General features: G+C 37.3%; 1 protein-coding gene across 1 annotated transcript in view; it reads right to left on the bottom strand.

Annotated features, from left to right (window-relative positions):
* Positions 1–11,795: 11,795 nt before the first annotated feature.
* Positions 11,796–22,643, bottom strand: part of ZNF81 (zinc finger protein 81) — a gene marked incomplete at its 5' end in the record, with an annotated part of 36,095 nt that continues 25,247 nt past the window's right edge. Inside the window, one exon of the mRNA XM_007450933.1 lies at positions 11,796–13,504. Within this exon, the coding sequence (XP_007450995.1) occupies positions 11,796–13,504 (1,709 nt within the window). The remainder of the gene's footprint in view (positions 13,505–22,643) is intronic.

Genomic DNA, 22,643 nt, shown 5'->3' with positions numbered 1-22,643 from the left:
ACCGCAAAAAAAAAAAAAAAAAAAATTAGTGACTCAGCTTCAACCATAAGAAACTAGAAAAAGAAGAGCAAATTTAACTCAAAGTAAGCAGAAAAAGGAAATAATAAACAAGGGAACATAAATAAATAAAATTGAAGACAGAAAAACAATAGAGAAAAATCAATCACACCAAAAGCTGGATATTTGAGAAAAATCAGTAAAATTGATAAATCTCTAGCCAAACTGCCCAGAAGAAAAATGAGGCACAAATTACCAATATCAAGAATGGGAGAAGGGAACATCACTTCAGATCCTCCAGATTTTATTAAAAGGATAAAAAAGGAATATGATGAACAACATTTTGCTCCTAGACAACTTATGTGAAATAGACAAATTCTTTGAAAAATACAGACTACTAAAGCTCAGTGAAGAAAATGATAACCTGAATAGCCTTATAACCGTTAAATTGAATTTTTAGTTAAAAACTTTTTAAAAAATGAGACATAATTGACATTTAACGTTGTGTAAGTTTAAGGCGTACAACATGTTGATTTGATACACTTATATACTGGAGCATGATTACCACCATAGCATTAGCTAATACCCCTATGATGTCACATAATTATCATTTCTTTTTGTGGTGAGAACATTAAAGTTCCAGTCTCTTAGCAACTTTCAAGTATATAATACAGTATTGTTAACTATAGTCACAATGCCATTCATTAGATCCCCAGAACTTATTCATCTTCTAACTGCAAGTTTGTACCCTTTAACATCTCCCCATTGCCTCACCCCTCCCAGTCCCTTGTAAACACCATTTTGTTCTCTGTTTCTATGAGTTTGGTTTTCTAAGATTCCACATATAAGTGATATCGTACAGTACTTGTCTTTCTCTGTGTGATTTCCTCACTTAGCATAATGCTCTTAAGGTCCATCCATGTTGTCACAAATGGCAGGATTTTCTTCTTTTTCATGAATAATATTCCATGAAATATACACCACATCTTTTATAAAAGAATACCAGTGCCAGATGGCTTCACTGGCAAATTCTACCAAACATTAAAGGAAGACATAACACCATTTCTACACCAAATCTTCCACGGGAGGGACCACTTCCCAACTCATTCTATGAAGTCAGCATTATCCTGATACCAAAAGCAGACAAAGAAAATATAAGAAAACTAAAACCCAACATCCTAAATAAGAATACATGCAAAAATTCCTAACAAAAACTTTAGCAAACTGAGTCCAGAGATATATAAAAATGATAATACATCATGACTAAGAGAGGTTTAATTCCAGAAATGCTAGATTTATTTAACTATCAAAAATCAATATAATCAATGTAATTTGACAGATTAACAAATTAAAAAAGAAAAGCTATATGATTGTCTCAATAGCTGGAGAAAAAACATTTGACAAAATCCAACATCTCTTCTTGATAAAAACTGTCAACAAATTAGTAATAGAGGTAACTTCCTCAACCTGATAAAGAGCATATATGAAAAACCCACAGCTAATATACTCAAAGGTGAAAGACTAAATATTTTCTTCCTAAGATCAAGAAAAAGGCAGAGATATACACTCTGATCACTTCTATTCAATATTGTACTGTAGCCAGTACAATAAGACAAGAAAATAAATAAAAGGCACCTATAATGGAAAGGAAGAAGCAAAACTACCATTTCTCACAGATGACATGATTGTCTATGTAGAAAAGCTTAACAGGATCAACAATAGCTACTAGAACTAATAAGTGAGCTTAGCAAGGTTATGGGACACAAGATCAACATGTGAAAGTCAATTCTATTTCTCTATCCTAGCAAATAACTATTGGAAAATTTAAAATAATTAATACCATTTAAAATAATATAGGCATATGAAATACTTAGGGATAAATTTGACAAAATGTATAAAACTTGCATACTAAAAACTACAAAACACTTCTGAGAGAAATGAAAGAAGACCTAAATAAATGGAAATATATACGCTGTTCATGGATCTGAAAACTCAATATTATTAAAATGTCAATTATTTCCAAATAGATCTATAGATTCAATTCAATCCCAATCAAAACCCAAGCAGTCCTTTTACAGTAACCAACAAGCTGATTCTAAAATTCATATGGAAGTTTAAAAGACCTAGAATAGCCAAAACAATTGTGGAAAAGAAAAGTAAGGTTGGAGGACTTAACACTATCTGACTTCGACTTATTATGAAACTACAGTAATCACTAATGCTAGAGTAATACAGAAGTTACAACAATGCCAACAGTGGTACTGGCAGTAAGATAGACAAATGGAAAAATAGAACTGAAGTACTTCCAGAAATACAACCAATCAACTGACTTTTTTACAGAAATGACAAGACAAGTCAATCGAGGGAGGATAATTTTTTTTTAAACAAATCATTCTTGAACAATTGGACAGCCATGTGCAAAACAAAGTGAACCTAAACCCTTTCCTAAGACCATATACAAAATTAAATCAAAATGGATAGCAGGACTAAATGTAAGAACCAGTATTATAAAATGTCTAGAAGAAAGCATAGGATAAAGTCTTAGTGACCCTGAGTTTTGCAAAAATTTCTTAACCATGACTCAAAAAGCATGAACTATAAGGAAAGTATAAATGAACTGGAGTTATTAAAATTAAAAACTTTTGCTCTTCTGTTATTTAAATGAAAAGGCAAACTTGGGAGAAAATGTTTGCAAAATATATATCCAACAAAGGACTTATATCTAGGATATATAAAGAACTCTTACAACTGGGCAAAATATTTGAAAAGATATATCAACCAAGATGATATATAGATTGTAAATAAGCACAAGATGATCTGTAGCATTAGTTATTAGGAAAGTGTAAGTTAAAACCACAGTGAGACACCACATCACTCCCACAAAAATGGCTAAAATTAAAAGGAATAATCATTCCTAGTGAGGGCAAAGATGTGAAGCAAATGGAACACTTATATGCTGCTGGTGGAAATGTAAAATGGTACAGTACTTTGGAAAACAGTTTGCAAATTTCTTAAATAGCTAAATATACACTCAGTATATGACCAAACTATTCAATCCTAGGTATTCACACAAGAGAAATGAAAGCTACATCCACACAAGAACTTGTATTCAAATGTTCGTATCAGTTTTATTTGTAATAGCCAAAAACTAGAAACAACACAGATTTCTATCAACACATGAATGGATAAACAAATTTGGTACATCTATACAATGAAATACCATTTAGCAGTAAAAAGTAATTACTGTAGATACATGTAACAACAAAAACGAATCACAAAATAATTATGCTGAATGAAAGAAGCAAAACAAAACAAGAATGCCTACAGTACAATTCCATTTATATAAAATTGTAGAAAATTCAAACTAATTTATAATGACAAAAAACAGATCAGTGGTTGCCTGTGGATGGGGGGAAGGGTGTGGGGAGGGAGGGTTGGTTGACAAACAGGCATAAGGAAACTTTTATGGGTAATGGATATGTTATTTTTATTGTAGTGATGGTTTTAAAGGTACATACATATGTCAAAACTCATCAAATTGTACACTTTAAACAAGTTCCATTTACTATATGTTATTATACCTCAATAAAGTTGTAAAATATATTTTGGAGACAATGAGAGAAATTTGAAAATGGACTGGATATATCGTATTAGATATCATATGAGAATTAGATTGATAATGGTGATCTAGTTATGGGGGAGAATGTCCTTATTTTTAGGATATGGATGCTCAAATATTTGAGTGTAATGCTATAATGTCTATAACTTACCATCAATTATTCAGGAAAAAATTTACATATACATTGTTGAATCTAGATGAAAGTTGTATGTGTGTTCATTGTACTGTTCTTTCAGTACTTCTACATGATTGAAAATTGACATAATTAAAATGTGGGGAAAACACAATATTGTTATATTGATTTATTGCCCATCCTCATCTTAGGAAGAGAGACATTACCTTTATTGTCCTAGAATGTAAGTAAATCTTCTCTGGGAATGTCTCCAGGGAGGGAGACATTCTCTGTCTTTACTGTTCTGGAATGTAAATAAACCTGAGCACACTGGCTGTTAATGTCTAGACATTAAGAATTCATGGAGAATTATCTCTGAACAGGAGGCTAGAGCCAATCACAAACAACCAAAAAGAATAATGATATGAAATGAATGTAGAGTGGTAAGAAATGGACGGAGAAGATGACAAAGACACATTACATATGCATACTTGACGTCCCTGAAGAAGAGAAGAGATAGACCGGATAAAAAAGTTAAACAAAATAAAACTTCCCTGAAAAAAAAGGCTTGAATCATGATTGGAACAGCTCACTATAACCCAGTTAAAATTAGCTCACAAAAATCAAGACTAAGGCATATGCTTCTAAAGATCCTTAACTTCCAGCATAAAAAAAGAATCAAGTGGCAGAAACATACAAGAAAAATAGCAGGTTAATCTAAGACTTCTCAATGGTACCACTCAATTTTAGAAGAGCAATGTTTACCAAGTTCTCAGGAAAAGAAAGTGTAACTTTAACAATCAGGGTTCAATCAGGGAAGTGGATTCATTATAAGTATTATGGAATAAGGAATTTTTATATGAATTAGATCATGCACAGTTGTGGGAGTAGCTGGGGAAGTAAAGGTATGGAAGCGGAAGCTGGAAGATTAGAGAAGTCACTAAACCAGCCCTTTTGAAACACTGGCATGGGTGGATAAGTCAGTGCTTGCAAGAAAATCTGAGAAGCCAGGCACATCCAGCTGCTTAAGTGAGACTGTGAAAGGGGAGCTGATGGAGAAATATATGAAGAGCTGTTGCCTTTGTGGGTTGCAGCTAGGCATCTGGTGGCAGGCCTGGGGCCACTGTAGGTAAGCAGGGCTGGGAGATAGAAAGGGCTGAATACAGAGTGGAAGAAAGTGAGGAAAAATTAAGACCTTCCGGGTATCTCTGCATCTGTCCTTCCCTGTATCTAATCTCAAACTTTTGGAGTAATGGTTGTTCCTTCACTTTGACCTCCCGAATCTCATGCAATTTCTACTTTTGGTCGACTCTAACCTGGAGTCACACAGGATTCTTGAAAACACATTTCTCAGCATAACCCAGACAACAGTAGAACAATACAGCCCAATAACCTAATTTTTTTTTTCTACTGGAAAAGTTTTGTGGTGAAGTAACACCACCTGAGTTCAGAAACTCCTTCAAATTTGCTCAATTGTTTTCCTTAGTTAAATTCACTTCTAAAATAACACTCACCAAAGTTAATAATGACCTCCTTGTCACAAAATCCAAGCACCGGTTTTCTTTCCTCATGTGAATTGACCTCTAGTCTGGACAGTTCCTCCACTGAAACACTCCTTGGAAACACTCTGTTCTCTGTGAACCCCTTGCTCACCTGGTATGTTTTCACCTCTCCAGCTGCTCCTTCCCATTATCCTCTGTAGATGAATCTTTCTTGGCCTGGTCCTCAAATGCTGATAGCACAAGCCTTGGTCCTTGGCCTGCTTTCCCTGTCACTCTAAACATTTTCTTTAGGTAGTTGGATGAGACTAAGATACCACACACAAGCTCTCAAATCCTGCCCAAGCATAGAGAATGGTAGGGGGAGTTGGCAGGCTCAGGAAGTGGGGTGTATCTAGTATTCATCAAGAACTTCTCCCCACACATAGTTCTAAGTGCTTTACACAGATAAGTGCATCAACTTCTTGTTATGAGTAATTGTGTACCCCCCAAAGATATGTTGAAGTCCTAACCTCCAGTACCTCAGAATGTGACCTTACTTGAAAACAGAGTCTTTACAGAAGTAATCAAGTTAAAATGAGGCCAGTAGGGTGGGCCTAATCCAATATGACTAGTATTCTTATAAAAAAAAAAAAAAGGGAAAATTAGACACAGAGACAGACTAGCAGAAGGAACACGATGTGAAGACGCACGGGAAGAAAATGGCTGTATGACTGGAGTGATGTATCCACAAGCCAAGGAATGACTGAGACTACCAAAAACTAGGTGAGAGGCACAAAACAATTCCTTCTCTAGTGCCTTCAGAGGGAGTGTGGCCCTGCTGACACCTTAATTTCAGACTTCTGCCCTCACAATACATTTCTGTTGTTTTAAGCCACTCAGTTTGTGGTACTTTATTACAGCAGCCCTAGGAAGTTTACACACATCTCATGTCAAATCTATGAGATAGGTACTACTGTGAACATCCATCCTTTACAGCTGAAGAAATCAGGACAGAGAGGTTAACTAACCTGTCCAAGGTCACATAGCTAGTAACTGGTAGAGCCAGGATTGTAACCCTAGCTGACTGGTTCCTGAGCCTATCTACCCAATCACTGTGCAAATTGCCTCAATATTTTGAACAGCATTGCTCCTAAGTTGAAAAGGGGGTGTATAAATAAATCTTAATATGCAAATGGTTGAATAAATTATTGCATATCCGCCCCACGAACTATCATGCAATCATTCAAAAGCGTTATTGTTGAGTAATAAAGCAAGCAGAGATAGTTGTGTGACATGATCCCATATTTGAAAATCAAGGAAGAAAACAATCCTTATACAGCTTCTGTCTGATTATAAGCATGTAACATATGTATATCTATATACAATTATGAGCACAGATTACAACATGAAAGTATTCATAGTGGTTAATTAGTACTGGTTATCTGTTGGGGATAAATAGTGGAGGAGGAAATTCAGTAAGTAATAAATGTATTAGTTAGCTTTTTCTCGGTAATAAGCCACCCAAAACTTAGTGGCTTAAAACAATCAACATTTTAATCCACGATTCTGTGAGTTGTCTGGGATGGGTGGGGTGGATGGCAGAGCTTTTCTAGTCTAGGCCAGTGTATTACTATTGTAATCTGTTACTATCTAACAAATCACCCTAAAATTTAGCAGCTTAAAACAACATCTATTATCTCACGGTTTCTGTGGGTCAGGAATTCAGGTGAGGCTCAGAAGGGTGCCTTTGGCTGAAGGTCTCTCATAAGGTTGCAGTCAAGCTGTAAGCTGAGGCTATGGTCTTATGTGAAGGCTAGACTGGAAAAATATGCTCCGAAACTCACTCATGTGGGTCTCTCCATAGGGCTGCCTCATGCTTCCCCTAGAGTAAGCCCTCTGAGAGTGACAGCATCCAAAATGGAAGCCCCCATCTTTCTGTAACCTAATCTTGGACATGACATCCCATTACCTCTGCCTCATTCTATTCACTAGAACCAAGTCACTAATCCAGCCCAAACTCAAGGGAACAGAATTACACAAGGGTGTAGATACCAGGAGGTGGGGATAATTCAAGGTCATCTCAGAGGCTGCCGACCACAGTAGGCTTGACCATGGCTAGATGGATAGAATGGCTTCATTCACACATCTGGCAGATGAAATATGGTTTGTCTAGGGCACCTCAACTGGGATGGCTCATCTCTGCTCCATCACTGCTCCGTAAGGTCTCTCATCCTCTAATAGCATAATCCAGGCTTTTTCACACTTGCGCTCAGGATTTCAAAGAGCAGCAAGAGTGGGCAAACCTCAGTGTGCAAGTACTTCTCAAGCCTCTGCTTGTGTCATATTTGCTAATGTCCTACTGGCCAAAGGAGTGGCCAAATCCAGTTTCAAGGGCTGGAGAAACAGACTCTACCTCTTGGGTGAAGTGGCAAAGTCATATTGAAAGGTGGCATATATTCTGATGGTAGTGGCTAAAGGAGACCATCCAGACTTCTGGATTCTGGCTAGAATGTAGACACCTGAAAAGAGCTCCCATTATTATAATTAGAAAAAAATCAGGTAATCTACAAAATCATAACTTTTCTTGAACTCATCATAGAGCAATCAACTAGCTTGATATATAAGACAAATGCCTCAAAGGAGACAGGAAGTTATCACTGGTCACCTATGGCAGAGCAGGAAGGAAGATGGGTCTACCACACCAGCAGTAAGAATTCAGCAAGAATTTTAAATAAATTTCTAAAGGCTGAGTGTGGGATAGTGTGAGAATATAGGACCTCTGAGAGCTGGAGACCTAGGGGTAGTTAGTCCCCATTTGCAGGTTCTTCTCCACAGGTGCTCACAAGAAACACTGGGGATAGGGTGGGACTGGAAAAAGCCTCTCTCAGTGGTGTAGGCCTGCAAGGGGGCAGCTGCTGATACAGAAATGGCACAAGGCCCCAATGGGACCCTATTCCCCTACAAAACAAAAGCCTTAAGCCACTGGGGGAAGCGCAGCAAACCTTGTTGCCCACAGGACATAGGTGAAGATCCACTGTGGCTAGAGGAAAGGAAAAAGGAAAAAACCTTCCACTCACAGAGGAAGGGCAGGAAACCAGCCTAGGCCCAGACCATTTAAGGCTTTATACTAATGGGGAGGGAAGGATCACTGAAAAAGCCTCACCCTCCAAGACCTAGGGATACAGGGCCTGCCTAAGACTGAGGCTGGCCCAGGACAACTCCTGTCCCCCCACTCATCAGGTCACCAAGACCCAGGTAATAATAGAAGTCTACTACTAAAGGAGAAGCAAGAGCATAGAGAGGGAGCCTCTCTGAGATGCAGGCACATAGGAAACACCTAAAGGCAAGGGTTGTTCAGGAATATTGAGAAAAATTATCTGGAAAACCAGTGCCTACTCTAAGCACAAGGTAACACTAGAGAAATTTGAAGTCATTGACACACTGCAGGTAAAGAGAGCAACAAAACCTAAACCCAGCCTAAATCCTGACTAGATGGACTCAATTCCCCTATGCTAATAACCTATAAGAAAAGCAGCCATTATCTACTCCCAGGAATAAATATTTACCTTAGTTTCTACTCTCCTACATACAACATTGGACATTCAGCCAAAAATTACATGCAAAACAGCAAGAGAAAACAATCCACTGTCAAGAGACAAAGCAATCAACAGATCCAGACTCAGTTGATCCAGTTGTTGGAACTGTCAAACAGGGAATTTAAAATAACAATGATTAATTAATATGTTAAAGAGGGTAGTGGAAAATGTAAACAACAGGTATGAACAGATGGGGAATTTCAGCAGAGAGAATGGAAATACTAGAAATAAAAAGAAAACATAACTGAGATGAAGAATGCCTTCAATGGGTTCATCAGTGGATCTAACAGAGCCAGGGTAGGGGTTAAAAATCAGTGAACTTGAAGATAGGTTAATAGAAATTATCCCAACTGAAACACAAAGCAAAATAATGACTGAAAACAGGCATACATATAGGGATATAAATTTGTAGCATTTTCTATCTAACAGTCTCTCTTCTGGTCATAAATTATTTACATTATCATACCATGCAAAATATTTTCACCTCCATTCCAAGACCTCTAAACGTTTATCCCAAATTATAGCATCAGGCTCAAATCTAAGACCTTAAGTCTTCTGCATCAGGTTCAGATATGGCTGAGGCTCCTTGGGTGCAGTTTCTCATTTTCTTGATCCAGAGACCTGTGAGTTAAGTGACAAGTTATATGGCCACCCCCCCAACCCAACACACACACACACACACACACACATAAATATAAATACAATAATGAGATAGGGACAGGATAACTTTAACAGATACTCCCATTCAAAAAGGGGAGGAACAAGAGGCACATATGTCACTGTTCCATAATAATTCTGAAATCCCACAGAGCAAATATTGTCAGCTATCCCTGCCCCAGGGGAAATAATATTTCTTGCTTAGGTCACAGTTATACTGGGAATGGCTTCCCAGTCCATTTTAGTACATTGTTCTTGTGTCTTCTGAGACAGCCTTCTTTTCCCATAAGAAATGGCCCATGTTTGCAGCTGAGTAACTTTCTCAGCTTGCTTCCTGTTCACAGAAGTTAGAGAGGGGAGTCCAGAGGCCACTTTTCATTTTGGACTGTTTCAGTCCCTTTAAGTCCAACCTGGAGGTAGTTTTGCTAGTAAAACTCTATTAAAAATGTTACAAATTTCTATGAATCTGGTTTGTATTTACTCCATGTCCCAAATGCGACATCAACAATTCTTTTTACCCTCCCTACTTTGAGCAGTGTGTCAGGCTACTGGGAAAATGTGAAGTTTTAAGAAGCTGTTTGACTTAGCTGAGAGAGTCTCCCAAACTCCAACTTAAATATTTCACACATTTTAACAAAGGGTCTTAGAGCCACATCTACGATTTGATCTCTACCCTTGGGCCATTTTTTCACCTTGAGAATATTTTGGTGGCTGGAGAGACTGGAGATGTGAAGCAGTTATTTTCAACCCAGCCAAGTCCTGGCTTTTCTGTTATTTCTTCTGAATTCTGCTCACAAATGGAACAGTTATTTGCTTAGTTCATACTTTTCTTTCTGTATCTTATCATATGCAGCTAAAAGAAGCAAACTGATAATTCCAACATTCTGTTGGAAATCTCTTTAGCCAGATCCATTTGGTACATTCTCTATCTTTCCACAGAGGATGGTGACTGTTTTGCTATTTCTTTCCCTTACTAAACAACACAGACTGCCATCTTTTCCAGCCTTTCTTAACAGTTTTCCTCATTGTTTTTCCAGTCTCTGCCTGCTGCCCAGGCCCAAAGCTAATGTCACGTCTTATGTTTTGAAACAATACCCCCAGTAGGCATAAACTTTTAGGTATTACTTAGCATTTGCTGTGCAACAGACTACCCCAAACTTAGTAGCTTAAAACAATAATCATTTTATTTATCTCATAATTCTCCAGGTTGGCTGGGATAACTGGTGTGGCTCTTCTGGTGTGGGCTGGCGTGGCTGGGGCTGGAGGTTGATGAAAGCCTCACTCCCATGTCTGGCATTTGGTCTAAGGGGCTTCAGCTGGCCTGGTTCATCTCTGTTCCATGTGGCTTCTCATCCCTCAGTAATCTGAGTTTCTTCACACGAAGGTCTTGGAATTCCAAAGAGCAGCAAGAGAGGGTAAGACTCGAGGCAGGCTTTACACACTTCCCCATCATCTTCTTGAATCTCTTTGTTAATGTATATTGGCCAAAACAAGTCACATGGCCAAGCTCAGAGTCAAGGAGTAGAGAGAGAGCTCCACCTCTTAATAAGAAAAACAACAGAGTAATATTACAAAGGGGGGTGCATAAAAGGATGAGAGAGATCTGTGGCTATTTTGCATTGTACAATGAAAGAAGATAAAAATACGATGTCATGAAAACCAGTATGAATGATAGGATTATATGTATGTGTTCGTGTAAAATTATATCAGCAGGTGTGTGTATATATAAAACCATAATGACTTTAAAACTGTGGATTCACATGAGCAAAATATTCAATAGGAAACATATTTGATAGACACAATTACATTAAATCCAAAAAAATTTCAACTCAATTATTCCTCCCATTGTGCAATGTGTTCTGCTGCAAATACTCTACAGAACTGAGAGCAGGTCTACACATTAAATATATCATTTTTTTGTCCTACCTTTTGTTTTGTTGCCACTTTAAATTGCTTAATATAACACAGTAAACATTACAGTCATGTATATAATTTTGCATACTCCATCTATAAAGAATTTGGTGATAACTTGCCTTACATAATACTTTGTACAGGAAGGCTTTTCCTAATGCCTCAAACTGACAGCATTTTCTCCGGTATGAATTCTATTATATTTTGTGAGGCTGTGAAAATATGGAAGTTCCCCTTCATTCAGTGCATTCTTAGAGGGTCTCTTCCGAATAATTTTTCTCCTCTCAGGTGAAACAGCCTGATGAATTCTTTTTATTACACAATGTATTCATATATGATCAGTCTTGGTTGAATTTTATAATACACACTTAGACCTGATTTCTGTGATACGGTTTTTTCATTTTCAAGAAACAGGGTTACTTTCATGTATGAATATTGCGATGCATACTCAGAACTGATTTCTGAGTGAAGCCCTTTCCACAGTCACTACATTTATAGGGTTTCTCTCCAGTATGAATTGTCTGGTGTTTATTGAAATTTGACCTGTCAGTGAAGGCTTTCCCACATTCTGCACATATATATGGTTTCTCTCCTGTATGAATTCGCTGATGTACTTTGAGATGTGGTTTCTTGGAGAAGGATTTCTCACAGTCAGAACATTTGTAAGGCTTCTCTGTAGTATGGATTCTCTGATGTGTAATTAACTCTGACTTCTGGATGAAGGCCCTCCCACAATCAGCACAGACATAGGGTTTCTCTCCAGTATGAATTGTCTGGTGTTTATTGAAATTTGACCTGTCTGTGAAGGCTTTTCCACATTCTGCACATATATAAGACTTCTCTCCAGTATGAGATTTCTGGTGAGTATTGAGATTTGACCTGTTGGTAAAGGCCTTCCCACAGTTAGTGCATATATAGGGTTTCTCTCCTGTGTGAATTCGCTTATGCATCTGGAGTTGTGACTTAGAAGGGAAAGATTTCCCACAGTCACTGCATTCATAAGGCTTCTCTCCAGTATGAATTCTTTGATGTGCAATCAAGTGTGCCTTTTGGATGAAGGCCTGCCCACATTCAGTACATATGTAGGATCTCTCTCCTGTATGAATTCTCTGATGCATTCTGAGCGTTGATTTTTGGGTAAAGGCTTTCCCACACTCACTGCACTTGTGGTGTCTCTCTCCAGTATGAATTTTCTGATGTACATTGAGGGCTGAGTTGAGGGAGAAGCCTTTCCCACATTCACTGCATTCATAAAGTTTTTCTCCAGTATGGGTTGTCTGATGCCTAAGTAGAGATGACACTTGAAAAAATGATTTTCCACATTCACTACATTTATAGGGTTTTTCTCTAGTATGAATTTTCTCATGCATAATTAATTCTGAATTTTGGATGAATGCCTTCCCACACTCAGAACATATATATAGTTTTTCATCTCTATGAACTCTCAAATATATACTGAGTAGTGGCTTCTGTGTAAAAACATTCACACATTTGCTAAGTTCATGAGGTTTTTCCATAGTATGAATTCTCTGAGGTGCAAAGAGGTGTGACCTCTGGGTGAAGATCTTCCCAAGTTCAGTACACATATTTGCTTTCTCCCCAACAGGAAATTTCAGATTGTGACTGAGTGCTTGTTTGAGGCTGAAGACTTTTCCACATGGATTGCTGTCACAGAATTTCACTCCTGTATGTGTATTTTCATGGTTAGTATAAGAAGAGCTCTGGGTGAAAACTTCACCGTGTCCAATAATTTTATCAAAGTTCTTTGGTGCATTGTTTTTATTATGAACAGGTACACCTAAATTATACTTTAAACTCTTTCCAAATGAGTCACGTTTATGGGATCTTTTCTGTGAAGGAATACGATTTGGGCCTGGATGAACAAATTTTCCACTGTCTTTATATTCATAATCCCATTCTGTATTCAATATTTTCTTATTGATGAAAGCAGCATGACTCAGAGGTTTGTTCTGTTTTTCCTGATAGCTTTTTATCTGTTCAGCACCATGCCACAGTTCTTCTAAAATGGAATACAATGAATCATCTCCTGTATCTTCACCCTCCATTTCACTATGAACTGAAACTTTTCCAGAAATTCTCTTTTGTGAGGTCTTAATCCCAAACTTTTCATCTAAAAAGAGAATGAAAAAGTAAAATTGACACAAAGAATAGATGGCAGAAGATTAAAAGGTACACATAAATTAATCCAAATTGAACACAGGGAAACCAGTAAATTTGATGATGATGATGACAACAATGACAGAAAATACATATATAGCACTTATTATGTGTCAAGCTCTTATATGACATGGTGTTCCAGGCATTGTTCTAAGAAATATATACATATGAACTCATTTAATCCTTTCAAAAGCCCTATGAGGTATTTTCTATTATTATCCACCATTGTAGATAAGGAGAGTGAAGTTCAGAATGATTTATATATATATATATATATATATATATACTATTCAAAGTAAAAAAAGATGAAATTCTGCCATTTGCAACATGATAGATGGACCTTGAGGGTATTATGCTAAATAAGTCAGATGGAGAAAGACAAATTATGATTTCACTCACATGTGGAACACAATAAACAACAAAACAAAATAAATGAAAAAAACAAACAAAAACAAACACATAGGTACAGAGAACAGAATAGTGATTACCAGAAGGGAAGGGGCAGGGGGAAAGTGAAATGGGTAAAGGCGATCAACTGTATGGTGATGAATGGAAACTAAATTTTTGGTAGTGAGCATGCTGTAGTATAAACAGGAGAAATAAAATGTTGTACATGTGAAACTTATATGATGTTATAAACCAATGTTACCTCAGTAAAAAATAATTTTTAAAAATAAGGGCAGAGAGAATCAATGGGAGTACCACATGGGAAAAGTGAGTTGCAACTCAAAAAGGGGTGGTCAATGTAAAGGTAACCTTCGTACAAAGATATGAAGGAGGTGAGGGAGCAAGTCGTGTGGATGTCTGGGATGAGGGATGTTCCAAACAGAAGAAACCACTGAGCGAAATCCCAAGGCAGGAGCGTGCTTGGTGTGTTCGATATGCCTGAAATAATGTCTTGTATTTGTTCAATCTTCAAAATCCAGCCATAATCTGACCACTTCTTATAATCAATGAAAATATTTTGGGGGAGGAATCCTCATATATATATATATATATATATATATATATTCAGTATTGGAGATTGGAGTTCAGCTAAGCAATCTAGCTCTATTTTGGTAGGGGATATCAAGTAGGGTGAAGTGAAGATTAAACAGAAAAGGGTTTTAAGGGGAAATTTCTGTGGAGAGCCTAGGCTTGAAGGGGTGACTCAGAGTCTAAGTCCTCATTAGCTTGGCTTGAAGGGGTGACTCAGAGTCTAAGTCCTCAATAGCTTTCAATTCTAAATCCTCACTTATCTCACTGATTCTTGCTTATTAGCAACAATATCAAATTAAGGTGATAAAAAACAGTTAAATTTGCTAAGAGAGTAGATCCTAAAAGTTCTCATCACAAGGAAAAATTTTTTCTTTCTCTTTTTTGTATCTATATGATATGGATGTTAACTAAACTTACTGTGGCAATCATTTCACAGTATATATATGTCCAGTCATTATGCTGTACACTTTAAATTTATACAATGCTGTATGTCAATTATATCTCAATAAAACTGAAAAAATTAATTTATTCATGCCTATAGGAAAAATATTGTGATCACAGACATCTTGACCTATACAAACAATAAATGGATGTCTATACTCCAACTCTCCATCCAGGTGTTATTGTTTTCTTGGAACAAAAATTATATATATTTAACAAGAAGTACAAAATCAGAGAGATGACAAGCCAACTGTGGTAGACTGAAAGCTGCCCACTAGAATCTGTTTCATCATTCTTTTGCAATAACAGAGTAGTAGCCAGGCATATGGCTGCCCAGTCATATAACATTTCTCAACCTCCTTTGAAAATTGGTGTGGCCATGTGACAATGTTCTAAATAGAATGTGAGAGAAAATAACGGGTGCTACCTTCGAACCAGAGCATTGAAACAGTAGGCATGTTTTCTCTATACCTTCTTCTACCCTCTTGCTTACTAAAACCTGGACTTGACAGCAACATGGATTCAAACATGCAGATGCCACAAAGAATCCAAGAGACAGTGGAGTTGAGTAATGGAAGGAACCTGGATTCATGAATAAGCAGGAGCAACTAGGTTTTCCAATGGCCTGTGATATTAGAGACTTTATATAAGAGAGAAATAAAATTCTGTATTTAAGTCACTGTATCTAATGCTCTCTTTACTACTGTGAATTACCTTTAACACAATTAATATACTATTCTTGCCCAGAGTGGGAATCACAGATTGTTCCATTATCAGTACAGTTCATGAGACATATGCCAATCTCAATAATAATTATAAAATGAAGAATTATACACTATCTTACCAGCAAGAGTTTTTAGATACTGAGAATACTCTGAATCATCAAATCCAGTTTTCCCCTGTTAGTCATTTTGATACTGTACTCTGAACACATCTCCCACATAAAATCTCCTCTTATGCTTTTTTTTTTTATTTTTTAACATCTTTATTGGAGTATAATTGCTTTACAAGGGTGTGTTTGTTTCTGCTTTATAACAAAGTGAATGAGCTATACATATACATATATCCCCATATCTCCTCCCTCATGCGTCTCCCTCCCAACCTCCCTATCCCACCCCTCTAGGTGGTCACAAAGCATGGAGCTGACCTCCCTGTGCTATGCAGCTACTTCCCACTAGCTATTTATTTTACATTTGGTAGTATATATAAGTCCATGCCACTCTCTCACTTCATTCCAGCTTACCATTCCCCCTACCCATGTCCTCAACTCCACTCTCTCAAGTCCATTTTATAAGTCTGTGTCTTTATCCCTGTCCTGTCCCTAGGTTCGTCAGAACCACTTTTTCTTGATTCCATATATATGTGTTAGCATACCGTATTTGTTTTTCTCTTCCTGACTTGCTTCACTCTGTATGATACACTCTAGGTCCATCCACCTCACTACAAATAACTCAATTTCGTTTCTTTTTATGGTGGAGTAATATTCCATTGTATATATCTGCCACATCTTCTTTAACCATTCGCCTGTCGATGGACACTCAGGTTGCTTCCATGTCCTGGCTATTGTAAATACAGCTACAATGAACATTGTGATACATGACTCTTTTTGAATTATGGTTTTCTCAGGGTATATGCCCAGTAGTGGGATTGCTGGGTTGTATGGTAGTTCTATTTTTAGATTTTTAAGGAACCTCCATACTGTTCTCCATAGTGGTTGTATCAATTTACATTCCCACCAACAGTGCAAGAGGGTTCCCTTTTCTCCACACCCTCTCCAGCATTTATTGTTTCTAGATTTTTATTGATGGACATTCTGACCAGTGTGAGATGATATCTCATTGTAGTTTTGATTTGCATTTCTCTAATGATTAATGATGTTGAGCATTCTTTCCTGTGTTTGTTGGCAATCTGTATATCTTCTTTGGAGAAATGTCTATTTAGGTCTTCTGCCCATTTTTGGATTGGGTTGTTTGTTTTTTTGATATTGAGCTGCATGAGCTGCTTGTAAATTTTGGAGATTAATCGTTTGTCAGTAGCTTCATTTGCAAATATTTTCTCCCATTCTGAGGGTTGTCTTTTCCTCTTGTTTATGGTTTCCTTTGCTATGCAAAAGCTTTTAAGTTTCATTAGGTCTCAGTTGTTTATTTTTGTTTTTATTTCCATTTCTCTAGGAGGTGGGTCAAAAAAGATCTTGCTGTGATTTATGTTATAGTGTTCTGCCTATGTTTTCCTCTAAGAGTTTTATAGTGTCTGGCCTTACATTTAGGTCTTTAATCCATTTTGAGTTTATTTTTGTGTATGGCATTAGGGAGTGTTCTAATTTCATCCTTTTACATGTAGTTGTCCAGTTTTCCCAGCACCACTTATTGAAGAGGCTGTCTTTTCTCCATTGTATATTCTCGCCTGCTTTATCAAAGATAAGGTGACCATATATCTGCATGGGTTTATCTCTGGGCTTTCTATCCTGTTCCATTGATCTATCTTTCTGTTTTTGTGCCAGTACCATACTGTCTTGATTACTGTAGCTTTTTTAGTATAGTCTGAAGTCAGGGAGGCTGATTTCTCCAGCTCTGTTTTTCTTTCTCAAGACTGCTTTGGCTATTTGGGGTCTTTGGTGTTGCCATACACATTGTGAAATTTTTTGTTCTAGTTCTGTGAAAAATGCCATTGTTAGTTTGATCTGGATTGCATTGATTGCTTTAGGTAGTACAGTCATTTTCACAATGTTGATTCTTCCAATCTGAGAACATGGTATATCTCTCCATCTGTTTGTATCATCTTTAATTTCTTTCATCAGTGTCTTATAGCTTTCTGCATGCAGGTCTTTTGTCTTTTTAGGTAGGTTTATTCCTAAGTATTTTATTCTTTTTGTTGCAATGGTAAATGGGAGTGTTTCCTTAATTTCTCTTTCAGATTTTTCATCATTAGTGTATAGGAATGCCAGAGATTTCTGTGCATTAATTTTGTATCCTGCTACTTTACTGAATTCATTGATTAGCTGTAGTAGTTTTCTGGTAGAGTCTTTAGGATGCTCTATGTATAGTATCATATCATCTGCAAACAGTGACAGCTTTACTTCTTCTTTTCCAGTTTGGATTCCTTTTATTTCTTTTTCTTCTCTGATTGCTGTGGCTAAAACTTCCAAAACTATGTTGAATAAGAGTGGTGAGAGTGGGCAACCTTGTCTTGTTCCTGATCTTAGTGGAGATGGTTTCAGTTTTCACCATTGAGAACGATGTTGGCTGTGGATTTGTCATATATGGCCTTTATTATGTTGAGGTAAGTTCCCTCTATGTCTACTTTCTGGAGAATTTTTATCATAAATGGGTGTTGAATTTTGTCAAAAGCTTTTACTGCATCTATTGAGATGATCATATGGTTTTTCTCCTTCAATTTGTTCATATGTTTTATCATATTGATTGATTTGCATACATTGAAGAATCCTTGCATTCCTGGGACAAACCCCACTTGATCATGGTGTATGATCCTTTTAATGTGCTGTTGGATTCTGTTTGCTAGTATTTTGTTGAGGATATTTGCATGTATGTTCATCAGTGATATTGGCCTGTAGTTTTCTTTCTTTGTGACATCTTTGTCTGGTTTTGGTATCAGGGTGATGGTGGCCTCACAGAATGAGTTTGGGAGTGTTCCTCCCTCTGCTATATTTTGGAAGAGTTTGAGAAGGATAGGTGTTAGCTCTTCTCTACATGTTTGATAGAATTCGCCTGTGAAGCCATCTGGTCCTGGGCTTTTGTTTGTTGGAAGATTTTTAATCACAGTCTCAATTTCAGTGCTTGTGTTTGGTCTGTTAACATTTTCTATTTCTTCCTGCTTCAGTCTCAGAAGGTTGTGCTTTTCTAATAATTTGTCCATTTTTCCAGGTTGTCCATTTTATTGGCATATAGCTGCTTGTAGTAATCTCTCATGATCCTTTGTATTTCTGGAGTGTCAGTTGTTACTTCTCCTTTTTCAAGACTATTGATTTGAGTCTTCTCCCTTTTTTCCTTGATGAGTCTGGCTAACGGTTTATCAATTTTGTTTATCTTCTCAAAGAACCACCTTTTAGTTTTATTGATCTTTGCTATTGTTTCCTTCTTTTCTTTTTCATTTATTTCTGATCTGATCTTTATGATTTCTTTTCTACTGGTAACTTTGGGGGTTTTTTGTTCTTCTTTCTCTAATTGCTTTAGGTGTAAGGTTAGGTTGTTTATTTGAGATGTTTTTTGTTTCTTGAGGTAGGATTGCATTGCTACAAACTTCCCTCTTAGAACTGCTTTTGCTGCATCCCATAGGTTTTGGGTTGTTGTGTTTTTATTGTCATTTGTTTCTAGGTATTTTTTTGATTTCCTCTTTGACTTCTTCAGTGATCTCTTGGTTGTTTAGTAGTGTATTGTTTAGCCTCCATGTGTTTTTAATTTTTACAAATATTTTTCCCTGTAACTGATATCTAATCTCATAGTGTTGTGGTCAGAAAAGATACTTGTTATGATATCAATTTTCTTAAATTTACCAAGGCTTGGTTTGTGACTCAGGAGACAATATATCCTGGAGAATGTTCCATGAGCACTTGAGGAGAAAGTGTATTCTGTTGTTTTTTGATGGAATGTCCTATAAATATCAATTAAGTCCATCTTGTTTAATGTATCATTTAAAGCTTGTGTTTCCTTATTTATTTTCATTTTGGATGATCTGTCCATTGGTGAAAGTGCGGTGTTAAAGTCCCCTACTGTGATTGTGTTACTGTCAATTTCCCCTTTTATGGCTGTTAGCATTTGCCTTCTGTACTGAGGTGCTCCTATGTTGGGTGCATAAATATTTACATTTGTTCTATCTTCTTCTTGGTTTGATCCCTTGACCATTATGTAGTGTCCTTCTTTGTCTCTTCTAAAAGTCTTTATTTTAAAGTTTATTTTGCCTGGTATGAGAATTGCTATTCCAGCTTTCTTTTGATTTCCATTTGCATGGAATATCTTTTTCCATCCCCTCACTTTCAGTCTGCATGTGTCCCTAGGTCTGAAGTGGGTCTCTTGTAGACAGCATATATATGGGTCTTGTTTTTGTATCCATTCAGCCAGTGTATATTTTTTGGTTGGAGCATTTAATCCATTTACATTTAAGGTAGTTATCGATATGTATGTTCCTATTCCAATTTTCTTAATTGTTTTGGGTTTGTTATTGTAGGTCTTTTCCTTCTCTTGTGTTTCCTGCCTAGAGAAGTTCCTTTAGCATTTTTTGTAAACCTGGTTTGGTGGTGCTGAATTCTCTTAGCTTTTGCTTGTCTGTAAAGGTTTTAATTTCTCCATCAAATCTGAATGAGATCCTTGCTGGGTAGAATAATCTTGGTTGTAGGTTTTTCCCTTTCATCACTTTAAACATGTTCTGACACTCCCTTCTGGCTTGCAGAGTTTCTGCTGAAAGATCAGCTGTTAACCTTATGGGGATTCCTTTGTATGTTATTTGTTGTTTTCCCCTTGCTGCTTTTAATATTTTTTCTTTGTATTTAATTTTTGGTCATTTGATTAATATGTGTCTTGGCGTGTTTCTCCTTGGATTTATCCTGTATGGGACTCTGGGATTCCTGGAATTGATTGACTATTTCCTTTCCTGTATTAGGGAATTTTTCAACTATAATCTCTTCAAATATTTTCTCAGTCCCTTTCTTTTTCTCTTCTTCTTCTGGGACCCCTATAATTCGAATGTTGGTGTGTTTAATGTTGTCCCAGAGGTCTCTGAGACTGTCCTCAATTCTTTTCATTCTTTTTTCTTTATTCTGCTCTGTGGTAGTTATTTCCACTATTTTATCTTCCAGGTCACTTATCCGTTCTTCTGACTCAGTTATTCTGCTATTGATTCCTTCTAGAGAAATTTTAATTTATTGTGTTGTTCATCGTTGTTTGTTTGGTCTTTAGTTCTTCTAGGTCCTTGTTAAACGTTTCTTGTGTTTTCTCCATTCTATTTCCAAGATTTTGGATCACTGTTACTATCATTACTCTGAATTCTTTTTCAGGTAGACTGCCTATTTCCTGTTCATTTGTTTGGTCTGGTGGGTTTTTACCTTGCTCCTTCATCTGCTGTGTGTTTCTCCGTCTTTTCATTTTGCTTAACTTACTGTGTTTGGTGTCTCCTTTTCACAGGCTGCAGGTTCGTAGTTCCCATTGTTTTTGGTGTCTGCCCCCAGTGGCTAAGGTTGGTTCAGTGGGTTGTGTAGGCTTCCTGTTGGAGGGGACTGGTGCTTATGTTCTGGTGGATGAGGCTGGATCTTGTCTTTCTGGTGGGCAGGACCCTGGCCGGTGGTGTGTTTTCAGATGTCTGTGACCTTATTATGATTTTAGGCAGCCTCTCTGCTATTCGTGGTTGTGTTCCTGTGTTGCTAGTTGTTTGGCATAGGGTGTCTAGCACTGTAGCTTGCTGGTCGTTTAGTGGAGCTGGGTCTTGGCATTGAGATGGAGATCTCTGGGAGATTTTCACCATTTGATATTACATGGAGCTGGGAGGTCTCTGGTGGACCAATGTCCTGAACTTGGCTCTCCCACCTCAGAGGCACAGGACTGACACCCTGCCGGAGCACCAAGACCCTGCCAGTCAAATGGCTCAGAAGAAAAGAGAGGAAAAAAGAAAGAAAGCAAGAAAAAAATTAAATTAAATTAAAAAAAATTTTGAAGTATTAAAAATTAAAAAAAATTAGAAAGTAATAAAAAAAGAAAGAAAGAAGAGAGCAACCAAACCAAAAAACAAACCCACCAATGATAGCAAGTGCTAAAAACTATAGTTAAAAAAAAAAAAACACACAGAACCCTAGGACAAATGGAAAAGCAAAACTATACAGCCAAAATCACACAAAGAAGCATACACATACACACTTGCAAGGGAATTTTCGCAAGGAAAATAATATATATCTTTTGGGAAGTCTGAGGTCTTCTGGCAGCGTTCAGTAGGTGTTCTGTAGGAGTTGTTCCACATGTAGATGTACTTCTGATGTATTTGTGGGGAGGAAGGTGATCTCCACGTCTTACTCCTCCGCAATCTTGAAGGCCTCTTCCTACTCTTATTCTTTTTTTTTGAGGTATGTGGGCCTCTCACTTTTGTGGCCTCTCCCTTTGCAGAGCACAGGTTCTGGATGTGCAGGCTCAGCAGCCATGGCCCACGGGCCCAGCCGCTCCACGGCATGTGGGATCTTCCTGGAGCGGGGCACGAACCCATGTCCCCTGCATCGGCAGGCGGACTCTCAACCACTGCGCCACTAGGGAAGCCCCCTCCTCTTATTCTTAAGTTGCATTTTATTCCACACATTTAGCTTTACTTTATTTGTAAGTTATTAAGCCATGGATTCCTAGGCTTGGTTTTAGTGGTGGCTTCACTTCTCAATTTACTTAACACTTAAATGTATATAAAATGTCTAACATAAATAGAACTTAACTTCTAACCCCCTGCTGTATTGGACAATATTTAGATCACCAGCACCAATATTCATCGTAAAAAATTTGCTCCTGCAATAAAGAGCTTCTTTACACCTTTCCTGAGCCCATATATTCAATGAACAGTACATAAATGGAGAGTCATCAGTCTAGAAAGAACTGTACATGCAAGCTGGCATTCTCTTTGCCACTCAGAAAAATGCCTCACAAAAGTCCAGCTTATTCCCAAATAAAAGGACATGTTCATATCCTCTTCCT

The sequence above is a fragment of the Lipotes vexillifer genome, unplaced genomic scaffold (genome assembly GCF_000442215.2).
Source record: "Lipotes vexillifer unplaced genomic scaffold, Lipotes_vexillifer_v1.1 scaffold129, whole genome shotgun sequence".
Classification (NCBI taxonomy): Eukaryota; Metazoa; Chordata; class Mammalia; order Artiodactyla; family Lipotidae; genus Lipotes; species Lipotes vexillifer.
This window is presented reverse-complemented; position numbering and strand designations above follow the sequence as displayed.